Below are 24,912 nucleotides of genomic sequence, written 5' to 3' on the forward strand. Positions count from 1 at the left end.
TATTGTCTTAAAAGCTTCCCAGGATATTCTAATATGAAGCTGGGGTTAAGAAAGACTACTGACTTACTATATTCTAGGGCAAGTAAACTTTATTTTAAGCTTTCTCTCTTTAAATTTTTCTCATCTAAGATTTTGTTGCATGAAGTTCCCATTGAAGGGCAGAAAAAAAAGAGAAAGAAAGTTTTGTTGGAAACGAAACTTCAGGGCAACAGTGAAATAACACAAGGCATACTGGATTATGTAGTAGAAACCACCAAACCAATTTCTCCTGCAAACCAGGGTATTAGAGGTAGGAAACTTTTTTCTTTTTTCTTTTTTTTTTAAATATAGTTTGCTTTGAGTGCTTGTAGAGAAAGATATTTTTTAAAATGTGTTAAGATCATTTTCTTCTGGGTTGCCTAGCTGGCTCATTTGTTAGTGTGTGACTTTTAATCTTGGAGTCATGAGTTCAAGCCCTATGTTGGGTGTAAGGATTACTTAAGAATAAAGTCTTTTTTTAAAAAAGGTGGGGGGGGGAGATCAATTTCTTTTTATGTACCTTTCCATTTAAAAAAAACTTGAGGGGTGTCTGGGTGGCTCAATCAGTTAAGCGTCCACCTCTTGGTTTAAGCTCTGGGCATGGTCTTGGGCTTGTGAGATCCAACTGCCTCCCGCTCCGCACATAGCAAGGAGTCTACTTGAGAGTCTCTGGCTCTTCCCCTCCACACCCTGCTTTCATAGGCATGCATTTTCTCTCTCTCACTCTCAAATAAATACAATCTTCAAAAAAATTTTTTAAAGAATCAGAAAGCTTTTTTTAAGTTATAACAACTCCCTTCAAGAAATACCTTGACTGTGAGGCTCCTGGATGGCTCAGTTAGTTAAGTGTCTGCCTTAAGCTTGGGTCGTGATCCTGGATCCTGGGATCCAGTCCCACTTCAGGCTCCCTGCTTAGCAGGGAGCCTGTTTCTCCCTCATCCTGTGCTGCCTGTACTCCCCACCCCAGCTCGTTCTTTCTCTCAATAAAGTCTTATATAAAAAAAATAACTTGACTATAATATTTTTTTGACTATATATTTTTTTAAGTTGAAAAATAGTTAAATAAATTGCAGTGTTAATGATTTGTTCAGTAGGAACAGGAAACCAAAGAGTGGCTTGAAAACAAAGAAAATACAGATCACTTTTGCTAGAAGTATAGTTCTCTAGTTAAGTATCCCTGAACTACTATTTTTAGTTTTCTACTTCAGGACAGAGGAAACTAAAACCTTGCATCATACTAAACGAAAGTTAAGATTCATGGATTAGAATCCTGTAAGTTGCCAGGTAGTAGAGGTTTCTTCCTATTTGGTCACAGGAAGAAGATCCTTTTCAAAGAGCCAAACTGAATTACTGAAGTATTAAACTTGAAAGGTTCAGTCACCATTTAAAATATTAGGTAATATATAGCCTAGGAAACTATTTAGAAATTAATGATAATTTTCTCAGGCTGTACCCTCACAAAACATGAGAGTTAAAAGTTAGAGAAATTTAAACTATATCCAAGATTCAGGCATTATTATTAAGAAGCTAAAGCTAATTTCAGTCAAATGGCTGTTAAAAACAGTTGTTAATGAGGTAAGGCATACTTCTGTTTATTCAGTGTTGTGGTTTTTTTTTTTTCCTATTAATCTTTCTAGAGATTGTCTAATTCATCTGTCTCAGTAAAGAATCTGTTTTTGTTCCAGAGATAGGGCTGAATCTGGTGATTTGAATTACTATTTTGGGTATTTGTTCTGTAGAGATAGCTGAACTATAAGCCTCTGATTCATAATTTTTGAAGCTATCATTCACCATTTTTTACCTTTCCAATAGATAACCTTCCCAATAGGGCCTGAATTGTTGGAGCTCTAAGCATTATAACTCAAGATTATAATAAGTTACTGCGTAAATGTACAGATTGTTGATACATATTCTGAGTCCTGCAAAGAGAATCTCCTTTTCCTAATTATCAGGTTGACTTTTTAATAAGATAAAATTATCTAGAAATTGAGCTTAGCTAAAAAAAAGGGACTATCCTTATGGGTGATCCAAAGGCTCTTTTTGGATGGCACAAATTTGTCAGTCTTTTCTACCTCGGTCTTGGCGTTCTCTGATAAATTTTCATTCAGATTTGTTTTACTGTTGATAAATTTTTATAGTTATCAGGATATTTCCTGAGATCACATTCCTGAGACATATATCCAAGTCACATATTTGAGCTAAAATAGACAAGTCATAATTTGCTATGAATTAGCCAAAGTCTGTCACTTGGTCCATTTACCCAGATGGGGGATGAAAGTGGTGTCAATGTTAACAAAAATGTCCTCTGGCCCAGAGAAAGGAGTAATACTCTTAGAAAATTTCCTGGCAGCTTTTTTTTAAGATTTCATTTATTTACTTGATAGAGAGAGATCACAAGTAGGCAGAGAGGCAGGCAGAGAAGGGGAGGAAGCAGGCTCCCCGCTGAGAAGCGAGACCGATGCAAGGCTTGATCCCAGAACCCTGGGATCATGACCTGAGCCTAAGGCAGAGGCTTAACCCACTGAGCCATCCAGGCACCCCTCCTGGCAGCTTTTAACAAAAGAAATTAAAATGGAGAAGTTTAAACTAACTAATTATATTTATGAGCCATACCAGATCCTGACTATACTATTTATTGGGTTTTCCTAATGTATGAAATATTTTTATAGGGTCATAGGATTCCTTATATAAACATCACATGAAAATCACAGATGACTTTATAATAGCAGTGGTTATGCCTTAACTTTCTGTGCAGTGCTATGTATCATTTATAAAACATCACCACACTTACTTACTAATGAAATTCTTAAGTTGGTCCTGTGAGTTGGTAATGGTCATTTTCACATCTGTAAATGGAAATGCACATATAAATTGTCACCTGCTGAAATCATATTCCCATTAGTGGAGTAATTAGGACAAGAACCCTCATTTCCCAGCTTGTAGTCAGTGGTTTTATTTTCTTCCCCCAGAAAAAAATCTCATTACATCTATAATTTGCAAAGTAGGCAGTTAAACAGTGGATCAGAATTGGGTTTAGAGATGCAGCAAGGCAGGAAAGATTAAGTGGGACAAGGCCTCGGTTTAGAAAAGAGAAATTGCCTCTGAAATGAGATGTTATTCTATATCTAACACTCATTTTTCTACACATGTCCAATTTGTAAAATAATTGTTTGGAGGCTATAGTAATAATGGCTATAATAATTAAAAATATTGACTCCATTACTTTGTGCATAAATGGAGCCTCTTGAACTCTTATATTATCTACCTGTTTATAGAAGGCATCTAGCCAGGCATTTCTACTCGGGTCAGGAACAAGGTACTATATCTTGGAGTGGGAAGATTGGAAGGGTTGACAAAAATCATGGTAAAGGTATCAGATGAGAGGTTTTAAAGTGTATGACTTACAGGTTTTTAATTTATAGCCTCCTTGCAGCCAAATCAGGAAAAACAGATTAAGAGTGGAAGTTACAGGGGCGCCTGGGTGGCTCAGTGGTTTAGGCTGCTGCCTTCGGCTCGGGTCATGATCTCGGGGTCCTGGGATCGAGTCCCGCATCGGGCTCTCTGCTCAGCGGTGAGCCTGCTTCCCTCTCACTCTGTCTGTCTGCCTCTCTGCCTACTTATGATCTCTCTCTGTCAAATAAATAAATAAAATCTTTAAAAAAAAAAAAAAAAGAGTGGAAGTTACAGTTCAGAACAGAAGTTCATAGCACAATCAGATTTTAACAAAAAATGAAAGCCGAATGGGCACCTAGGTGACTCAGTTGGTTAAGCATTTACTTTTGGCTCAGATCATGATCTTAGGGTTCTGGGATCAAGCTCTACGTCAGGTTTCCTGCTCAGGGGAGAGCAGGCTTCTCCGTCTCCCTCTGTCCCACCCCCTGCTTGTGTGTGCTTGCATGTGCATGCTCTCTCAAATAAATAAAAGCTTTAAAAAAAAAAAACACACCTGAAATTTAGAGTGCAGTTTGAAAATTAAATGAAGAGCTACTAAACTTAAAGACTTTGCAACATATGGGGCACTTGGGTGCCTCAGTCAGTTGAGCATACAATTCTTGATTTTGGCTTAGGTCATGATCTCAAGGTTGTGGGATGCACCCCCGAGTCAGGCTCCCTGCTCAGCGGAGAGTTTGCTTCTCCCTCTTCCTCTGCCGTGCCCGCCTTGTGCTGGTGCCCACTAGTGCGTGTTTGCCTGTGTGCACTCTTTCTCTCTCTCTCTCTCTGTCAAATAAATAAATAAATAAATAAAATATTTAAAAAAAAAAAAAGGGAAGCAAGAAAGCAAGCTTCTCTTCTAGTGAGTCAAGACCAGGACCATAAATCTACTGATTTATTGTCTACAGAGTGATTTATGTTATTATCAGAGTGAACAGTTTTTATTAGGACATATAATAAAATTGGCTCTTCATATATTTTTATTCTTATTTACTTATTTATTTATTTGAGAGAGACAGAGATACCACAAGTAGGCAGAGAGGCAGGCAGAGAGAGGGGGGAAGCAGGCTCCTTGATCCCAGGAGCCTGAGACCATGACCCAACCAAAGGCAGAGGCTTAACCCACTGAGCCACCCAGGCACCCTATTTTAACTCCTCTTAATACTGCCTTTTAAAAAAATATTCTAGTTCTCAAAAAAGAAAAAGAACAAACCAAAAATCACTCTTAACTAGAAAACAAACCAATGGTTACTACTGAGGGGTTGGGTGGGAAGATAGGGGAAATAGTGAGGGAGATTAAGAGTATACTTATCTTATGACTCTTAATCTCACAAAACAAACTGGGGGTTGCTGGGGGGAGGTGGGATTGGGAGAGGGGGAGGGGGCTATGGACATTGGGGAGGGTATGTGCTATCATGAGTGCTGTGAAGTGTGTAAACCTGGCGATTCACAGACCTGTACCCCTGGGGATAAAAATACATTATATGTTTATTAAAAAAAAATAAACTTGGAAGGGGAGGCGAACCATAAGAGACTATGGACTCTGAAAAAGGGGTGGGAGGTTGGGGGAACAGGTGGTGGGTAATAGGGAGGGCACGTATTGCATGGAGCACTGGGTGTTGTGCAAAAACAATGAATACTGTTACGCTGAAAAAATAAATAAAATGGAAAAAAAAAAAAGAGTATACTTATCTTAATGAGCACCGAGTAATATATGGGTGTGTTGAATTGCTATATTGTAAGCCTGGAACTAATATAACACTGTTTGTTAGGTGCACTGGAATTAAAATAAATTTTTTTCTAATTCTCAAGGAAATTTATAAAATTTAAAAGCCCATTATTTTTATTTTTACTGATTTTTAAAAATGGTTAGGAAAGCGAGTGGTACTAATGAAGACATTTCCTCTCGATGGCGAGAAGATGGGGAGAGAAGCAGCATTATTTATTGTTCCATCAGTTGTCAAAGGTAAAGTCTAAGTTTTATCAATCTTTATGTACTTTAGATGCTAAGTAAAAGTCTACTGAGGAATTTAGTAACTTGCATTCATGGTTATTACTATAATACTGTTTTAAAATACCTATTTTTCAGTTAGTAGTTAAGATGAGGAAATTTATTACTTTAAAAAAGGTATTTTGATTTCAAAGTAATATTCAACCTTCTGGACTAAACAGTAATGTTTTTGTTTCTGGTTTTAAAAGCAGAATAAAGAAGTGAGGAGGGAAGCCATAATTGAAATTAAAAATTTTCAGATTATAATATGGGATTTTTCAAAGGATACGACTAGAAACATATTTCAGTATTTTGGAACATGAACAGACTATGATCAGGACCTCTCTGGCATTTGGCACAAGAAGGTGTTAATAATAATTCTAATACACTCTGCCTAACAACATTGGTAATATTTAAAGAGTTTAGATCTAATGTAAAAATTTGAGTCTTTGACATCCTGAAATAATTGAAAAACACTAAATTTCAGTGCAGACCTTTCAGCCTACTAAATTTGTGCCTTTGAGCAAATCACCTCTTCTAAGCCTCAGCTCTATTTGTAAGATAGGTATCTGCTTCTATTAAGTTCATTGTGCTGGAAGCATTCAGTGAGGTATTAGATTTGAAAACCACTTTGGAAACTTTAGAGTATTGGCCTTCTATGAGGCAGTAGTAATTCTGTTGATAAATTAATGACTCAGTGTGGATATGCCATTATCCTTCTGCTCACATAGTACTTATATTTATTTTATTAGCCAACTCTAGCACTCCAGATATATATTTTTTTTTCCCAGCTATACTTAGGCTGAAAAGTACATTATTTTAAACAGTGTTGGAAATCTTATTAATCAGAGTTTTACAATATTGTTGAAGAAGAAAAAGAGGAAACAATTTCTGCAATCCTGCAAGAAGAATATGTCTCCTAATTCCGAATGGATAAGGTCACAGAACTAGTCCTCAGTTTAATCAAGGTCTTCTGTATCCAAATCTAAAAGAATTCGTTACACTTAACTACTTTTTAAAATATACTGTATAATTTTAAATGAAAAACATGCAGTCGTAAACCTTTTATATGATGGCATTATTCATTTTCTTTTTCAGATAATACTAAATATACGTATACTCCAGGATGCCCAATTTTTTACTGCTTACAAGATATTATGCGAGTCTGTAGTGAATCCAGTACTCATTTTGCTACACTTACAGCAAGGATGTTAATAGCCTTGGATAAGTAAGAAATGTCACTAAAAATATTTTTTTAAATAAATCAAATACATAGTAGAAATTAGCTCTGATAGAACAGAAGAAAATAATAAAACTAGTAATACATGTATGTAACATATTGTAAAGTTTTTGAAGTACAAGATAAAAATGAAAAGCCCCAAAGACAAGATTGTCTTGGTTTGCTGGCACCAGCTAATCTTCTTTCAAAAGTGACAAAGACTGCCCTGGATTAAGAATTAAGATTCCTTGTTATACAACTAGATTTAGTTGTGTTTTTTTTTTTAAATTTGCAAGTTGAGTTACCATTGCCTTTATTTCCCCTTCTACTTTGCACTAGTTTCCTTATGTCCATCTGTCCTCTACTTTTTCAATAAACTAATTATGTCTTTAAAAATAGTTAATCTTATGAAACAAACTGAGGGTTGCTGGATGGGAAAGGGTTCAGGGGATGAGGTAACTGGGTGATGGACGTTGGGGTGTGTGTGTGTGTTGTGGTGACCTGTACCACTGAAACAAATAATACATTATATGTTGGGGTGCCTGGGTGGCTCAGTGGGTTAATCCTCTGCCTTCAGCTCAGGTCATGATCCCAGGGTCCTGGGATCAAGCCCCACATCAGACGCTCTGCTGAGCAGGGAGCCTACTTTCCCCTTTCCCCTCTGCCTGCTTCTCTGCCTACTTGTGATCTTTCTCTGTGTCAAATAAATAAATAAAATTAAATTAAAAATACATTATATGTTAATTTAAAAAATAGATAAGCAAATGACTAAAGTTCTCTTTCTGTTTTCCCTGATGGTGGGTCGAATGGCTCCTCACATTGTTCTGATAGATTTAGTATTGAGTTACTCTTAGCAGTGTACAAGTTGTTTAGACTATCATGCCTTTGTCCTTCTGAAACTACAGAGCTAATGTCACCTCCATCTCAGTGGTTCTAATTTTAAAAGTACTTCATATTTTTTGAAAGGGGTTTTTATTATGATGGTATATGCATTTTTTTAAAAGATTTATTTATTTGACAGTTAGAGATCACAAGTAGGCAGAGAAGCAGGCAGAGAGAGAGGAGGAAGCAGGCTCCCCGCTAAGCAGAGAGCCTGATGCGGGGCTCGATCCCAGGACCCTGGGATCATGACCTGAGGTGAAAGCAGAGGCTTTAACCCGCTGAGCCACCCAGGCGCCCTGGTATATGCATTTTTAAAAATAGTTTGCTGTGTCTATTAACCAAACTTTTATTATTAGTAAATGAAGTATTTAATGAACACTAGTTAAAAGTTTAAAAATCTGAATGTAAAAAAAAAATCTGAATGTAATATTAGAATGTATCATCTCAGAACTTGATGGTCTACTTTTTCATCTTCATTTTTGAACAAATACTTCTGTGACCTTTCTATTTTGCCAGGTGGTTAGATGAACGTCATGCACAATCTCACTTTATTCCAGCTTTATTCCGACCTTCTCCTCTTGAGCGGATAAAAACTAATGTCATAAACCCTGCATATGCTACTGAATCAGGTCAGACAGAAAACTCACTACATATGGGCTACAGTGCACTAGAAATAAAGAGTAAAATGTTAGCCCTAGAGAAAGCAGATACTTGTATTTACAACCCTTTGTTTGGATCAGACCTTCAATATACAAACCGGGTAAGAGCTGAATGAATTTTGCTCTGATTTCAAAAGACATTTTATCTGAACTATAATTTTTTCCTAAAGTAAATATAGCTATTACTAGTTGTAAATGTTAAGATGACATCTAGTTAGTTGTATTTATTTAGTTGTATTTAGTTGTATTTGTATCTATTGAAGTCAAGTATCTAAAGCTCTTAAGGAGTTTTTGTTTTTGTTTTTTCTATTTTCCCTTTTTAGGTAGATAAAGTGGTAATAAATCCATACTTTGGTCTAGGAGCTCCAGACTACTCAAAAATCCAAATTCCCAAACAGGAAAAATGGCAGAGAAGCATGAGCAGTGTCACAGAAGACAAGTACTGTTTTGGTTATATTCCACATTGCTTTTTTAAATCTTACATTACAATGTTAAAATATTGTTTAAAATGATGTATGTAACTAGTATGCAATGTAACCATCGCATAAAAGATTTAGTTTGCAGCTACTATGTGATATATGGCTCTCATCAGATACATCCTGTTTATTTTGAAACAATTTGAATTTCAACAGTGCTTTTTTAAAAAAAAATTTATCTGTTTTTAATGATTAGGGAACGACAGTGGGTAGATGACTTTCCTCTCCATCGAAGTGCCTGTGAAGGAGATTCAGAATTACTAAACCGTCTTCTCAATGAAAGATTTTCTGTCAATCAATTAGATAGTGACCACTGGGCGCCCATTCATTATGCATGCTGGTAAATGGATTACTTTTTTCTCTTAGAAGGAATGAATCCTTAGTTGTAAATGTTAATGCTTCTTTTCAGAGCTGTCGTCATTCCAGCTACTTTTTCTCTACCACATTTTGCCTTATGGGCTTTTTATTTAGATCTTTGATTACTGTTTATATGTACCACTATTCAGAATTACAAGGTCTGCCCCATGGGAAAAGTATCATTGGTGTTCGAGGCATTACCAAATCATCCTGTATAACAGCTAATGACTAGCAAGTGTCATTATCCAGCACTAGGTCCCTTATTCACATTTTGTATTGGAGTTATATTGAGCTTGTTTACCCCTACTATAAAATTTACATGAGGTTAACTACTTATGATTTGCCATTGATCATGTTGGAAAAGTATCCATTTAGTTCTTTGGGAAGCTGTGGGATCATGAAACTCCCAAAAGCCTTCATTAGAATGAATGCCATTCTTTTATTATTTTTTTAAGATGAGAGGGATTAGCTCACAAGATTGGGGTTAGCTGTTTCCACTAGTTGCATATTGTACCTCTTGCTTTCCTACTCTTCCTGCATGATAGTAACTCTTCCCCTCAGCTGAGCTGATTTCTTATATTTGTGTTCATAGCAGTAGTTAACTGTCAGCTCTGGTTTATCCTCCAGAAGGAATGTAATGAAGTTATTTACCATTATTTGTTATGTGAAAGTTGCTTTTGACTTACTTTCTAAAGTGATCTTCCTTGGCTAGTTTAAGCAGTGCCTACATTGTTCGCTGCTTGTTAAATGTCTGCTACTTCTTAGCTGAGCAACATTTAGCAAGATACTTCACTTCTCTATATCTCAGTTTATTTATCCATATGTAAAGGCATTAATTAGATCATTGCTAGAGTTCTTTCCAGCTCAAAATTCCTTTAATTTCACGGATTCCAAAATCTGTGATCCTGTAGCTAAATACAGTTGCTTTTAATATCATCTTTTCTCCCTTAAAAATATGCTGTTTCCCTAAAAATATGCTCCTATTCAAGAAATATCTGCTCCTGTATTCTGTGTGTTCTTGTTTTCCCATTACATGGAATTTTCTACTCTTATTTGGAGTTACCCTAAATCTTTTTAAACTGAACTTTTAGTTGTTTCTTCAGATTACCAGTAAATATTGGCAGCAGCAGTACTGAAAGAAATCACATACCTTATCTGGAATTGGTTAAAAAAAAAGTACACTCTGGAATCAGGAAGACAGAGGTAGAGAATTTTAGTTTAGGCATCCCAAATTTATATTTGGTTAATATTTCCCTTTTTTTGTGGCATTAGTTATTTTCTTTTCTAGCAAAAGAATGGTAATATTTGTATTTTAAGAATGGTAGCATTTTTAAGTACATATTAAAAACAGAAGTATGATAATTAATGTTCTTTGAAATATCCCTAGGTTTCTATCCTAATAACTCTCATTTCCTAAAATTATGACTTTTGGCAAGTTATTTAAAATCTCTAAGGATCTGTGTCTTCTTCTATGAGGTGGACTTAATTATAGTATATTTCTTAAGATTAAAGGAGAAAATGCAAGTAAATGCCTTGAGGATACCTAGCACATAATAAGCACTCAGTAGATGTTGGCTGTTATTATTAAAGTACTGTAAAAACTTAAAGATTTTGATGTCTAAATCTGAAACTCATAATCCATAGTATTAGAGTATTAGAAAATCTTACTACTACAGTATACCAAGGAAAAGAGTTTTATCCTTTGATAAAATTAATTTTGTCAGTTGGAAATCATTAAGTTTAATGTACCAGGAGTAATATGGGTTACTTGCAATACTTTTAATCAAATGGATCATTTGATTAATGTGAATTTGAATGAAGACTGATTTAACCAATTAGTAAGAACTTAAATTACTTTACCTTGGAAATGTATTTTATTCACTAATTGGTATAAGGATCAAGGAGGGGAATACTAGGCCATCTCATTAAGGGACTGAGATTTGGAGACTATCTTTATAAGCTTAGAGAAGATGTTTTACCCTTCTTGGTCTGTTTTCTCATCTTTAAAGTGAGGGTTTTATTAAATTGGTAGTTCTCCAACTTTTTGGTGTCAGGTCCACCTTTTACTCTTAAAAGTTATAGGATCCCAAAGAGTTTTTTAATGTAAATTTTATTAACATAGTAGAAGTTATACCCCAAAAACATTTTAAGTATTAATTCATTTAACACTATAATAACAATAACAATAAACATTAACATAAGTAACAATTTTATGAAAAATACCATAATTTCCAAAATTAAAAAAAATTAAGAATAGTATTATTTTACATTCTTGCAAATCTCTTTATTCTCTGGCTTAATAGAAGATAGCTGGATTCTCACATCTGATTCTGCCTTTAATTTGTTGCAATATTATATGGCAAATGGCTTCTAGAATACCCCACTGTACACTTAGGATCAAAAAAGAGTTTAAAGGATAAATAACATCTTAATATTATTAGGAAAATATGTTTGATCTAGAGGTACCTTGAAAAGATTTCAGGGATTTTCAGGGCTTCCCAGATCACTCTTTGAGGACCACCCTAAGACAGCTGCAAGCTTTTAAAATTCTCATATTGGTGGCCACGTACCTGAAAACTCTTTACTAGGATCACCATTTTCCAAAACTATTTAAGTTGGCTTTCTCCCCATATGAGCAACTTATCAGCCACTCAGTAAATGTTTCACTGACATCACATATTCTTTGACCTTTCTCAAATCAGTGTCTTCTCTGATCTTTTTTTAGGCTTCATGTTTTTGCTAGAGAGTGTTTTAGGGCTATGATGATTTGATTCCCTTTAAATTATCCCATCTTCACTGTAGCTTAGCTGTCTATCCTCTTTGTCTCATTCATCCTGTCAGCCTTTTAGTTCTCTCATATAAGCTATTCTGAATCTCTACTCTTAAGCACTTAAACTCCCACTGCTTCCTTTCTGTACTCTTATCAGATAGTTTTACCTCCTATTTTAAAAGAAAACTGATGCCATCAGAAATGTCCTTCTTATCTGTTGTTTTGTTCTCATCTCTCCTGTATCATGGGATATGCAAGTAAAAATCCTTGTCACCATAAATTCACTCTCTCCTCTGCACTTTATTTTCTCTTGCCTTCAAACGTACATGGTTCTCTTCCTCTTGAAAAGAATATTAATTTGACCCTGCTGCCTCTTCTGGCCACTATCCTGTTTCTTTCCTTCCTTTCACAGCCAGACTTCAAAGGTGAGTGGGCCACACTCACTGTTGTCTCTTTTTCACTCTTCATTAACTTCTTAAACTTTTCTGAGTTTTTAATCTCTTTCCCCGCTCTACAGCATTAATACTGTTGACCACCCCTTCATTCTAAGAACAAATTGGAGTTGAAGGGGCATAATGGAGCTGTAATGAAGGTCAGTACAAATGCAAGATACTACTGTTAAATTATCATTATTATTGAAATATTGGCTTCCATCCTGTGACTTAACGTATGTGTAATGGTATGGAAACTGCTATACTAAGATTGAAAAACCTGGATTCTAACACTGGTTAGTAACCATGGGACCTTTGGCAAGTTACTTACCTGGTTCAAGCTTCATTTTCCTTAACTGTGATATAAAAATACTTCTGCATGCCTTATAGGTTATTTTGAAGATTATATGAAGTAATTATATAAGAAAGAACCATGAAAACAAAATGTACATTTATATTTTATTACTTGAATTGCTTAGAAGTGTCTTTTCCTGTCCTGAAAGATTGTTTTTCAAGATGGCATTTCATTGTTCTAAGATACTCGTTTTTCATTTTTCAAATTCTCCCAGCCTTTTTTTTTTAAGATTTTATTTATTTATTTGACAGAGAGATGGGGGATAGAGCATTAAGCAGGGGGAATGGCAGGCAGAGGGAGAAGCAGGCTCCCTGCTCAGCAGAGAGCCTGATGCAGGACTCAATCCCAGCCAACAAGCAGATGCTTAACAGACTGAGCCACCCAGGTGCCCTAAAATCTCCAGCCTTCACAGTAATTCTTTTCAGTGAGATGAATTTGCTTTTTCTCAGATAGATAATCCAAGCCTTTGCCTTCCTCCTGAATACTAAGCCTGTATTTTCAAATGCCTAATGAATAGTTTAGTCACTCTCTTTTTGTCTATAAGGCAGTTTAGAGAATGCAGAGATGGTGTACCTATCCTCAAGGAATTCCAAGCTATTAGAGAAGAGATGTATATAAATAAGTGTGAAAGTAGATAAGTCCTATAAAAAAAGCAAAAAAAAAAATGCTACATGTAGTGGAACTATAGAAGTATATTTTAAAACTATTTCAGAGAAATAACAGGATTTAACCTAGATAAAATGAGGTAGGGAGAAAAGGACATCTCAAGAATAGCAAAGAATGTGAGCAAAATGTCAAATGAATAGGAAAGGGTAGCATACAAGTGGCAGTTTCAGGGTATACGAAGGGTATGTAGAAGGGAAGAAAGGAAAGTTGATGGCAAACCAGATCACTTCTAAAGATGTGTTATTTTCATCTCAGATATACCATATCTGAAAGCAAATTTCCTTTCCCTTTTCTCCCCTCTTACCCATTTATTTACAAACACTGAATTACTTTTCCACCCTTGCTTCAGATTGCAGCCTTATTTAGATCTTTGGCTTTGACAAAATGGTGGACTCAGCTATGTCCAACAGGTGCTTTGTACTCTTCTGGGCCCTTGCTTTGCTTACTCCTCCCCCACCACACACACACCTAAAATATTTTTGCCTCTCTTCAACATCTCTTTGGTTCCTTCCTACTTAAAATACACTTCACGTTGTTCTATCAAAATATTTCAGGGAGTCTTAGACTAAAGTCCTATCTTTTCTGATGTTTTTTAAAGCATTAGTTATATACTATCTTGACAAATATATAGCCCCTGTTATGTTGATTGTTATCCTAAACTGTTACTTAAATTTTAAAGCATAATGTAACTTATCCCATGTTTTTATTTTACCTCTCTTATTACTTTATAAGCCTTTATTAGAGCAGAGACCATGCATCTTATATATCTTTATGTTTCCCACACTGCCCGACACAGCAGCTACATATCCAACTCTATCTTTGGGCCTTTTGCAAGTCACAGTCAGGCCTAAGTAAAAGCATTATGAAGTTTCTGATTCTGAACCTATTTTGACTAAACATTTTATTTCCTTAATTTATAATTTTTGTACTCTGCATGGGGTTGTTCTTTCTCATCTGCTCTATCTTGTATTTGAGGTTATATTTCCTCTCACTTGATCAGGAACAGAAACAGCTGAACTGAACCAGAAGAATTCATAAGAAATCCCTGGGCACTGAAAACATTTATGTCAGTGTCTTACTAAAATAAAAAATATCTTAGATTTCTTTGAGATATCATCTAAAATTTGAATTTTTAAAGCATTTCATATGATTTTGGGGGGTAAGTTTCATCTTTTTTTTATAGGTATGGAAAAGTTGAGGCCACTCGCATTTTGTTAGAAAAAGGAAAGTGCAATCCAAATCTTTTAAATGGACAGCTTAGTTCTCCACTTCATTTTGCTGCTGGAGGAGGACATGCTGAAATAGTACAGATTCTTCTAAACCATCCAGAAGTTGACAGAGTAAGTTATTTTCCAGGATTTTTTTTTTAATGTTCAAGCAATGAATAACAAGTGATGACATTAAATGTTCAATTGTATACTTGCGAAGTCAACTAAAAAATAAATTTTACCATCTACATAGTATAAGTAATACTTACGTGTAAACTTTGCTTTTATACTTGTTTATTGTGATAAAATGTACCTCACATAAAATGTACCCTTTTAACCATTTTTAGATGTGCAGTTCAGTTGCATTAAATACATTCACATTGTTGTACAGTCATCACCATCATCTGTCTCCTGCATATACAGAAAATTTAACCTCTTCTTGTATTCTATTTCCTCAAAAAATATCTTTAAGAAGGAAAAAGATTTTCTACCCATTTTTCCAGAAGTTGTATTAATAAGTATTTTTAAATGGGAAAATAATCAACTTAAAGAAAACCTTTGTTGGATCTTATAATCAAAGCTTTTAAAAACAATAATCACATTAATTAGTGCTTTCAGTCTTTTATCTTTATCAGTTCATGTTTATTTTAAGTGTAGTATATGCTAAGTATGGTTAGTATTTAATACTTGACAAAGTATTTTTTATGAAAGTTTGATTGAATGACATTTTCACTTACAATGTCATATATTTGTAATGCTTTTTTTCTTCACATTTTTCTTTTTTCTAAAATTTCTAGCACATAACAGACCAACAAGGAAGATCCCCTTTAAATATTTGTGAAGAAAACAAACAAAATAACTGGGAAGAAGCTGCAAAGCTATTGAAGGAAGCCATTAACAAACCAGTAAGAATTACCTTCAGAAATAGAGCTAAGCCAACTATTTAAATTGATAAGTAATTTGAGTATTTGTGGCAAGAGGAATGGATGGATCATTTCTTACTACTTTTAGAAAACCTCATGGGTAGATCTCTTAAGTATTAAATTTGTTATCATCCCTAATATTCAGACATTTATTCTTGCATACCAAAATAAAAATTGCATAAATAAATCTTTAAAACACTTAATATTAACCTAATTTCTAGTATAATCTTAATACCTGATGATGTCTGGAATAATAAGCAGTAACATTAAGATAGAGAATAGTTAACAATTAGAAAAAACTCAGTTCACCTAAAAGTTATAGTAACAATAAAACTGTCACCAATTTAAAAACTGTGTGAAAACTTGTAAACCAGATAAAAGGATTTATATTAGATAAAGTATTAAAGCTTGATATCAACAGATGTAATCTCTGAGCCTTTCCAGACATTTCTCTCAATTAGGCAGTAAGTATTTATGGAGTATTTCTGTGAATTTAATACCTTGAAATGCTGGAAGTAACAAGTGATAGAGAATAAATATATGATCTCTGCCTTTAAAGATTATTAACATACACACTCACCACACATTCAACAGATTTTGTCAAAATACTATTCCATGAGCACAGGACAAAGTGAAGAAAATAGATTAAGCGGTACAGGCACTGTTATACTTGATTACAATTTGTTTTCTAATTATATAGAACACATTATTATTCCTGGCATAATTTTTATATTCTAAATGAATAAGATAAGAAGAATTAGTACATTCATCCAAAATGAACTGACCTGGAAGTTGTTTGGGCAATAAATTGTATTGAGAATACATTGAAAAACCACAGTGAGATATTACCTCACACCAGACAGAATGACTAGTTTCAAAAAGGTAAGAAATAACAAGTGCTAGAGAAAGTAGAACCCTTGTGCACTATTTGTGGGAATGTAAATTGGTGCAGCCACTGTGGAAAACAGTACAGAGCTTCCCCCTAGAATTAAAAATAGAAATACCATATGATCTGGTAATTTCCACTGCTGGGTATTTACACAAAGAAAATGAAAACACTAATTTGAAAAGATACATGCAGTTGCTTCTCAGCCTTTTGGCTAAGATCAGGTGTGAAAAGATATATGCATTTCTATGTTTGTTGCAATATTATTTACAGTAGCCAAGATATGGAAGCAACCTAAGTGTCCATCCATAGATGAATGGATAAAGATTAGATGGTATATATAGACGATGGCATATTACTCAGCCATAAAAAAGAATGATATCTTGTCATTTGGAATGACATGGATGGACCTAGAGGGTATTTATTATGCTAAGTGAAATAAGACAGAAAGGCAAATGCCATATGATTTCACGTGTATGTGGTATCTAAAAAACCAAAAACAAGAAAACACTTCTAAATAAAGGGCTGATGTTAGAGAGGAGGTGGGCGAGAGATGGGCTAAATAGGTGACAGGGATTTTTTAAAAATGTATTGAGAAGATGATTATTCTTTGAGATGTTCTGAACAGGAGGAAATAAACTGGCTCAACGTCCATTGTTCATAACTTTCATGTGCACAGTCTTCCATCACAGATTCCTCTTAGGAAAAATTACTGCTAGTACACATTTCTACAGTATAATTTGTGGCCCACTGGACTTATGAGATACCTAATAGGCTCAGTAACTAAGTCTCTATATCTCCCATATGATACCTACGTAGTACAGTTACAGCTTTAAAACATTTACCAGAAGAATCTGAAGTTGAATATTTTTTAAGAACCATTTGCCTTAGCTTCTCAAATTTATTTCACCTGAAATATCCAGAGGAAAACATACTGGAAAATATAATGGAAATAAAAATCTTTTTAAAGTGTGCCAACAGATATTTGAAGCAGTTTTCTGTAATTTTCCATGTTTGAAAACTATAATAAAACATATGAAGTTGAAATTGAAGCATTTTTGTTAGGCTGGGATATGTAACTTCTAACCAGGTTACCTAATTTATTACTGTTCTTTGTCCTAGTATGAAAAAGTTCGAATATACAGAATGGATGGATCATACCGTTCTGTTGAACTGAAGCATGGAAATAATACCACAGTGCAGCAGATTATGGAAGGAATGCGTCTCTCTCAAGAAACACAGCAGTATTTCACTATTTGGATCTGTTCAGAAAACCTCAGTAAGAAAGTTGTTACTCTGTAAACCTATTCCTTTGTGAGAGTGGATTGGTAAACTTAGGTATAGCATCCATTTCTTAATGACTTTTTATTTTGAAATGGTACAGTGATCTTCTCTTTTATATAAATTACTAGTGCTCTAGTTGTTGAAACAGGTAAGCCTCTGGGCCTCCTCATCCACTGCTTTATTCAAAGCAATTTTTAAGTATTTGAAAACTTTCCTTCTCTGGAAATGGAATTTTATTTGAATGCCATTAAATGTAGTGCTTATCCAATTTGCCTTTATTTTCAGTGCTCATTTCACCTAAAATAATGCAAATGTTCTTTTTCTTTATATTAGTTTTCTATTACATCTTTTTATTTAAGACCAACCTGATGCCACTATAGATTTATCTTTCAAGCAAAATATTGCAAATACATAAAGGAGCTAATTGAAGTTATTGTGATTGGTTATTTAACGTTTGATTGTATTTTTTTAAAAAACACCAGGTTCTACTGATTGGATCATAATTAAATAAGCTATAGTGGAATTAAAGATCTTATATACAGTTGATATGCTTTATTTGTTTTAGTAATTCTCATAATTCTTATACTCTTAAAAACACAAGCTTTTAACCTAAAATTGGGTTGTGAGATAATTGGTTATAGTCAGTGACTTAAATTTAGACCTTTAATTTCTGTGTATTCAGCACTTAAGTACAGATAGTTTAATACAAATTTTCTGTGTTGATATAATTTATTTTTACATTATTATTTATAAAAGGAAAGATGTTTTTCAGGCCTTCAACTCAAGCCTTATCATAAACCCTTGCAACATGTTCGTGATTGGCCAGAAATACTTTCTGAATTGACTAATTTGGATCCCCAAAGAGAAACACCACAGCTTTTCCTAAGAAGAGATGTGAGACTTCCTTTGGAAGTTGAAAAAAAGGTTTGCTTGGAAATCTTATTTATAGTCATTTAAATGCACAGAATCTATTGAATTCCTGTGGTAGGCACTAGAAACAGAAATTGTGCTGTTCCTGTAGGAGGAGGTTTTACTTTTGTTTTTCTGTTTAATCTTCATATCCCTGGGGTAAGTGGTAAAGTCTGAGTTAGTCTACTTACAAAGCTCCTGGTTGGTTTTTTTATTTCCACCTCCATTGTCTTAGAAACAAAAAAAATAAAGAATCTATCCTAAAGAGAATTAGTAACCAGATAGAAGACAGATTACACCAAAAAGAATTTTAGCACAGTTAGGAAGTACACTATCACAGATCAATTTAATAAAGAGCCAATCAGTGTGTAAATTTCAAAGGAGCAAAGAGATAGGTTGGTGTGGGAGGAAAACAAAATACATTCTGAGTGCAGATTATATTTGCAAAGGGGACATAAAAAGCTGTTCTCAATAGTTAGTAAGTAGCTGTTTCCATATCAAGCAGAGAATTATATAGATAGTAAAAATGAGAATAATTTATATTTGATAAAAAGAATTGTTCCACACAAGTACATTTGGATTTGAATTACTGTAAATTTTAGAGGGAGGGTAGGGTAATGATATCTGAATGATGAGTGAACAACACAGAAACTTAAAGTGGATATTACAAGTTAAACTAGTGTGATGGTCTATAAAGTTTTTTAAATTGAAAAAAAAAAGTTCCAAGGTCTTATAAGTTTGGTGAAGAAAAAATATACAATGCATTTCCTGATTCTTATCCAAGGAAATGTTAAACAGACAAAGTTAAGGAAATTTTAGTATATGGAAAATTGATCGATCATGTACAAACTTGGTAAATATTTTATACCTAATTACTTGTATTGTCCCTCTTATATTATCAAACTAAAGACAAGTATGATCCTTTCAGTGACATATACTGGAAGTTACTTTGTATGAAATTAACCAAAAACAAAGATCTAGATTATTCATAAAAAATGTGTTAGAATTTCACAAATAGAACAATCAGTCAGTTAAGCAGCTGCCTTCAGCTCAGGTCATGAGCTCAGGGTCCTGGGATTAAGCCCCCATCAGGCTCCCTACTCAGTGGGCAGTCTGCCTTTCCCTCTGCCCCTACCCCCCAACTTGTGCTCATGTTATCTCTCAAATAAATAAATGAATAAAATCTTAAAAAAAAACAAACAAACAAAAAAAACAATTGATCATCTCAGTGGGCACAGAAAATATACTTAACAAAATTTAGTACCCTTTCATGATAAAACTCTTACAATTAGGAATAGATGGGAACTTCCTCAACATGATAACGGCATTTATGAAAAATTCACAGCTAACATCATACTGGATGAAATGTTAGAGCTTTCCTTCTAAGATCAGGAACAAGACAAGAAGGCCAGCTTTCAGCACTGTTATTTAACATAGTACTAGAAGTTCTAACCAGAGCAATTAGATTTAAAAAAAAAAAAAAAGAGAGAGAAAGAAAAAATGTGCCTGAGTGGCTCAGTTGGTTAAGTGTCCAACTCTTGATCTCAGGGTCATGAGAGATTGAGCCCCTGCCTCAGACTCAGCACCGCTTAGTGTGGGGCCTGCTTAAGATCCTCTCCCTCCCTCCCTGTCCCTATCCTACCTGCTTGCACGCATGCATGCATGTGCACTCTCTCTTAAAAAAAAAAAAAAAAAGAGGTCCACTAGGGTGGCTTGGTTGGTTAAGCATCGGGCCTCAACTCAGATCATGATCCCGTGGGCCTGGGATGGAGCCGTGAATTGGGCTCCCTGCTCAGCAGAGTCTGCTCCCTTTCTCTCTTCCTCTGCCTGCCTCCCTGCTTGTGCTTGTGTGCACTCTCTCTCTTTCAAATAAATAAATAAAATCTTCAAAAATAATAATTATAAAAGGAAGAAAAAGAAAAGGCATCCACATTGGAAAGGAAAAGGCTAAACTATTTGCAAATGACATGATCCTACATATAGGAAATTGCAAAGAATCCAGAAGAAACCCATTAGAGCTAATAAGTAGATTGAGCAACATTGCAAGGAATAAGCTTAACACAAAAAAATCAGTTGTTTGTTTCTACACACATCAGTGAACAACCCCAAAAGGAAATTAAGAAATTCATCAAAATAGCATCTTAAAGAATAAAATGTCTAGGAATGAATTTAATAAAAGAGGTGCAAGGCTTGTACACTCAAAACTACAAAACATTACTGAAAGAAATTAAAGAAGATCTAAGTTAACTGGAAAGATATCTGTGTTAAGGTTAGGAAGATTTAATATTAAGATGTCTGTACCAGCAAAACAATCTACTGATTTACCACATTCCCTAAAAAAATTCCAACAGCCTTTTTGCAGAAATTCATATGGAATTACAAAGGGCCTTGAATAGCCAAAACAGTCTTTAAAAAAAAGGATAAAGTTGAGGGATTCACACCTCCAATTTCAAAGCTTACTATAAAGCCATAGTAGTTAAAACAGTGTGGTTTTGCCATAAAGACAGTTATGTAAACTAATGGAATAGATGTGAGAGTCCAGAAATAAACCCAATACATTTATAACCAAAATCCGTAGTCAACTGATTAATTTTTTAAAGATTTATTTATTCATTTGAGTGTGAGAGAGCACACATGTGAGCTGAGTGAGTGGGAGAGAGAGAGAGAGAGAGAGAACCCTCAAGCACATTCCCCGCTGAGCAAGGAACCCAGCACAGGGCTCCATCCCAGGACCCCAAGATCATAACCTAGGCTCAAATCAAGAGCCAACTGCTCAACAAGACTAAGCCTTGCCCTGGAAAAGGCTATTTCAGCTGACTTCTGACAAGGGTGCCAAGTCCATCCAATGAAGAAAGAATAGTCTTTTCAACAGATGGTGAAAAGTATGAAATTGGACCCTGACCTCCCACTATATATAAAAATTAACTCAGTAGATCAACAACTTAAGCATAAGAGCCAAAACTTTAAACCTCTTAGAAGAAAACAAATAGGCAGATCTTCATGACATTAGATTTGGCAGTGGATTTTTAAATATAATACCAAAAGCATGATCAACAAAAGAAGTATAGATAAATTGGACTTCTTCAAAATTAAAAAAAAATTTGTATATCAAAGGACATTATCAAGAAAGTTAAAAACAATTTACAGAATGGAAGAAAATATATATTGTTTTAAAGATTTATTAGAGAGTCAGCAAGCAGGGGGAGGGGCAGAAGGAGAGGGAAAGAGAGTCCCATGAGACTCTGGGCTGAGCAGGTAGTCCATCTCAGCTGGTTGAGTTGACTTGAGATCTTTACCTGAGTCAGATGCCTAATTGACTGACCCACCCAGATGCTCCAGAATGGGAGAAAATATTTGCAAATCATTTATCTGATAGGGGTTTACCATCCAGAATACATGAAGAAATACAATTCAAAAACAAAAGACAACCCAATTAAAATAGGCAAAAGACTTTTTAATTTCTCTAGTGAAGATACACGTATAGTCAACAAACACATGAAAAGATGCTCAGCATCAGTGGTCATTTGGGAAATACACATCAAAAACATAATGAGAAACTTCCCACTTCCAGGGTGGCTATAATAGTAAAGATTTTAAAAAAAGAAAATAATGAGTGTTGGTGAAAATACAGAGAAATTGTAATCCTTGTACATTGCAGGTAGGACTGTAAAATGGTATGGCTGCTATAAACAGTAGTGGTTCTTGAAAAAAGAACTAAACCTAATTACCATATGATCTCATAGTTCCACTCTTAATATATACGTAAAGAATTGAAAATAGGAACTCAAACAGGTATCTATATACTAGTGTCTATCTAGTATCTATATACAGCATTATTCACAATAACCAAAATGATGGAAACAAACAAGTTTCCATCAACAGACGAATGGATAAACAAAATGTATATATATGAAATGGAATATTATTCAGCCATAAAAAAGAATGAACTTCTGATAAGTGTCTTACCATGGATAAACCTTGGAAACATAATAAGGAAATAAACCACATGCCATAAGCCACATGCAACAGGACAAATATTGTATGATTCTACTTATATTAAATATCTAGAATAGGAAAATTCATAAAGAGAAAGTAGATTAGTGGTTATCACAGGTGTTGGGAGAGAGAATGAGGTATTACTGCTTAGGTTAATAGTTTCTGTTGGGTGATGAAAAAGTTGTATAAATAGTGGTCATGTTGCACAACACTGTAATTAATGTCACTGAATTATACACTTAAAATTGGTTAAAATATTAAATTTTTGTTTTACGTTTTTAGTGCAGTTTCAAAGAATGTATTAGATACATAAAATCTGCAAGTAATCTAAGTATACTCAGTCTATCTTCTTTCTCCACCTCAGTGACATTTTAAAAGTTGATTGGGGGTACCTGGGTGGCTCATTTGGTTAAGTGACTGCCTTTGGCTCAGGTCATGATCCTGGAATCCTGGGATCGAGTCCTGCATCAGGCTCCCAGCTCCACGGGGAGTCTGCTTCTCCCTCTGACCTTCTCCCCTCTCATGCTCTCTCTCACTCTCTATATCTCTCTCGAATAAATAAATAAAATCTTTTTAAAAAAAGAAAAGTTGATTGGTAGAGAAAAAATAATGGTAAAACTTGGATGATAAATGAATTGCATAATTATAAAGAATATAAAGTGAATTCAAGTGAAAAAGAAGCAAGGCTTAGTAAGTACCTCAGGGCAAATCAGAAAATCATGATCATCTGATAAAACAGTTGTTTTCTTTCATTATGTAATAAAATTCCATTTTGTACCATCTGAAAAATGGAAGAATTAATTTATTTGTTGCATCCTTTCTGTAGGATGAAAATGGCCTCATTTCATTGGAAAAGAATAATTGTTGACTAATGCTAACTAAATATGCTCACTGAATATGCTATTAGAAATTATAACTATTACCTACTCAAACTCTTCAAATTTCACTGTTAATTTTGAGAAATTAAAAACCCACAGAAAGTTGGAAAAGTAATGAAATTCATTAAATTCACTAACTGCTAATATTTTGCTTTATTACCTTCACTTCTCTGTTTTTTCTTTTTGAACCATTCAGAAGTGAGTTCCAGACATCGTGGCACTTAATCCCTACAGATTTTAACATACCTCCTAAGAAAAAGGACATACCAACAATACTATAATATACTATTTCACCTAATAAAATTTTTATTTCCATAATAATGTCTAATATATGATCCATACTCAGATTTTCCCCTATTGTTTAAGAGTCTTATGTAGCCCCCGTATGTAGGATCTAGTCAAGATTCATACTTTGTATTTGATTGTTATATCTTTAGTCTCTTTTAATCTAGAAAAATCCTCTCATCTTTTTTTCCCCATGAAAATCTCTGTTGTTGTTTTTTTCACATTATAGAGAGTATTGTAAGATTATTTTAGTTAGACAAAAATAACTTTTACCATAAGGAATTGAATGACTTTGAATTATATTTGGAAATACTTTTTTAAGATTTTATTGAGAGAGAGAGCACAAGCTGGGTGGAGGGGTGGGAGAGACAGAGAAGCAGACTCCCTGCTGAGCAGGGAGCCCAACTTGGGGCTCCATCCCAGGGCCCCAGGATCATGACCTGAGCTGAAGGCAAATGCTTAATTGACTGAGCCACCCAGATTCCCTGGAAATACTTTTAAGTATTCATTCAGAAGCTCTATATAACTGTTTCCAACTGGAGCAGAAGTAGGCCAGCTTGTCAGGCTTTGTTAATCTTATTGGATAAAATGAAACTTTACAAAGATTTGAAACTTAGAAAAAAAAAAAAATCTTCTGTTCTTCTTAAGTGTTATTTCAAAGTGCCAAGTGTTTTTAGCCAAAGAAAATTTTTTTAAAAAATTTTTTAAAACAAGGTTTTTTAAAACTACATTACCCTTCTAGGAATCGACACACTTCCTTTTACCTTCCTTGAGGTTCACTACTATATTGTGTGAAAAATGTAGAATAATGTTTGAGGAATATAAATAATTTAGGTAAAATTGTGCTATAAGTTATCAATATCTGAAACTAATGATAATCTTTTATTAGACTGTAAATCAGAAATAAACTATAGCACGTGTTGCTATATTTGACCTGCTGTTTATTTTTATATACCCACAAGCTGTTAATGGTTGAAAAAAATCAAAAGGCTAATATCCCATGTCATGGGAAAATTTTGAATATGAAATTCATATTTGAGTATCCATATATAAAGTATTATGAGAACACCACCACACCCGTTTGTTACTAGATTGTCTGTGGTTGCTCTTGTGCTACACTAGCTGAGTTGGGTAGTTGTAAGAAAGACTTTGTGACTCATAAAGCTTAAAATATTATTATCTGGCCCTGAACAGGAAAAATTTGTCAGCCTCTGCTCTAAATCAGTAACAGCTCATTTATATATGGATATGAAGCTTTTGCTTTTCCAAATTAGAAAGTGACAAGTTG

The 24,912-nt window shown here is 34.4% G+C and overlaps 1 protein-coding gene across 1 annotated transcript in view; it reads left to right on the forward strand.

Annotated features, from left to right (window-relative positions):
• The window catches only part of KRIT1 (KRIT1 ankyrin repeat containing), a 38,245-nt gene that overhangs the window by 5,308 nt on the left and 8,025 nt on the right, over positions 1-24,912 (forward strand). Inside the window, exons 4-13 of the mRNA XM_046021414.1 lie at positions 130-289; positions 5,324-5,416; positions 6,539-6,668; positions 8,058-8,301; positions 8,524-8,639; positions 8,873-9,016; positions 14,439-14,595; positions 15,261-15,368; positions 17,395-17,551; positions 18,329-18,480. Of these exons, the coding sequence (XP_045877370.1) occupies positions 130-289; positions 5,324-5,416; positions 6,539-6,668; positions 8,058-8,301; positions 8,524-8,639; positions 8,873-9,016; positions 14,439-14,595; positions 15,261-15,368; positions 17,395-17,551; positions 18,329-18,480 (1,461 nt within the window). The remainder of the gene's footprint in view (positions 1-129; positions 290-5,323; positions 5,417-6,538; positions 6,669-8,057; positions 8,302-8,523; positions 8,640-8,872; positions 9,017-14,438; positions 14,596-15,260; positions 15,369-17,394; positions 17,552-18,328; positions 18,481-24,912) is intronic.

The sequence above is a fragment of the Meles meles genome, chromosome 10, assembly GCF_922984935.1.
Source record: "Meles meles chromosome 10, mMelMel3.1 paternal haplotype, whole genome shotgun sequence".
NCBI lineage: Eukaryota > Metazoa > Chordata > Mammalia > Carnivora > Mustelidae > Meles > Meles meles.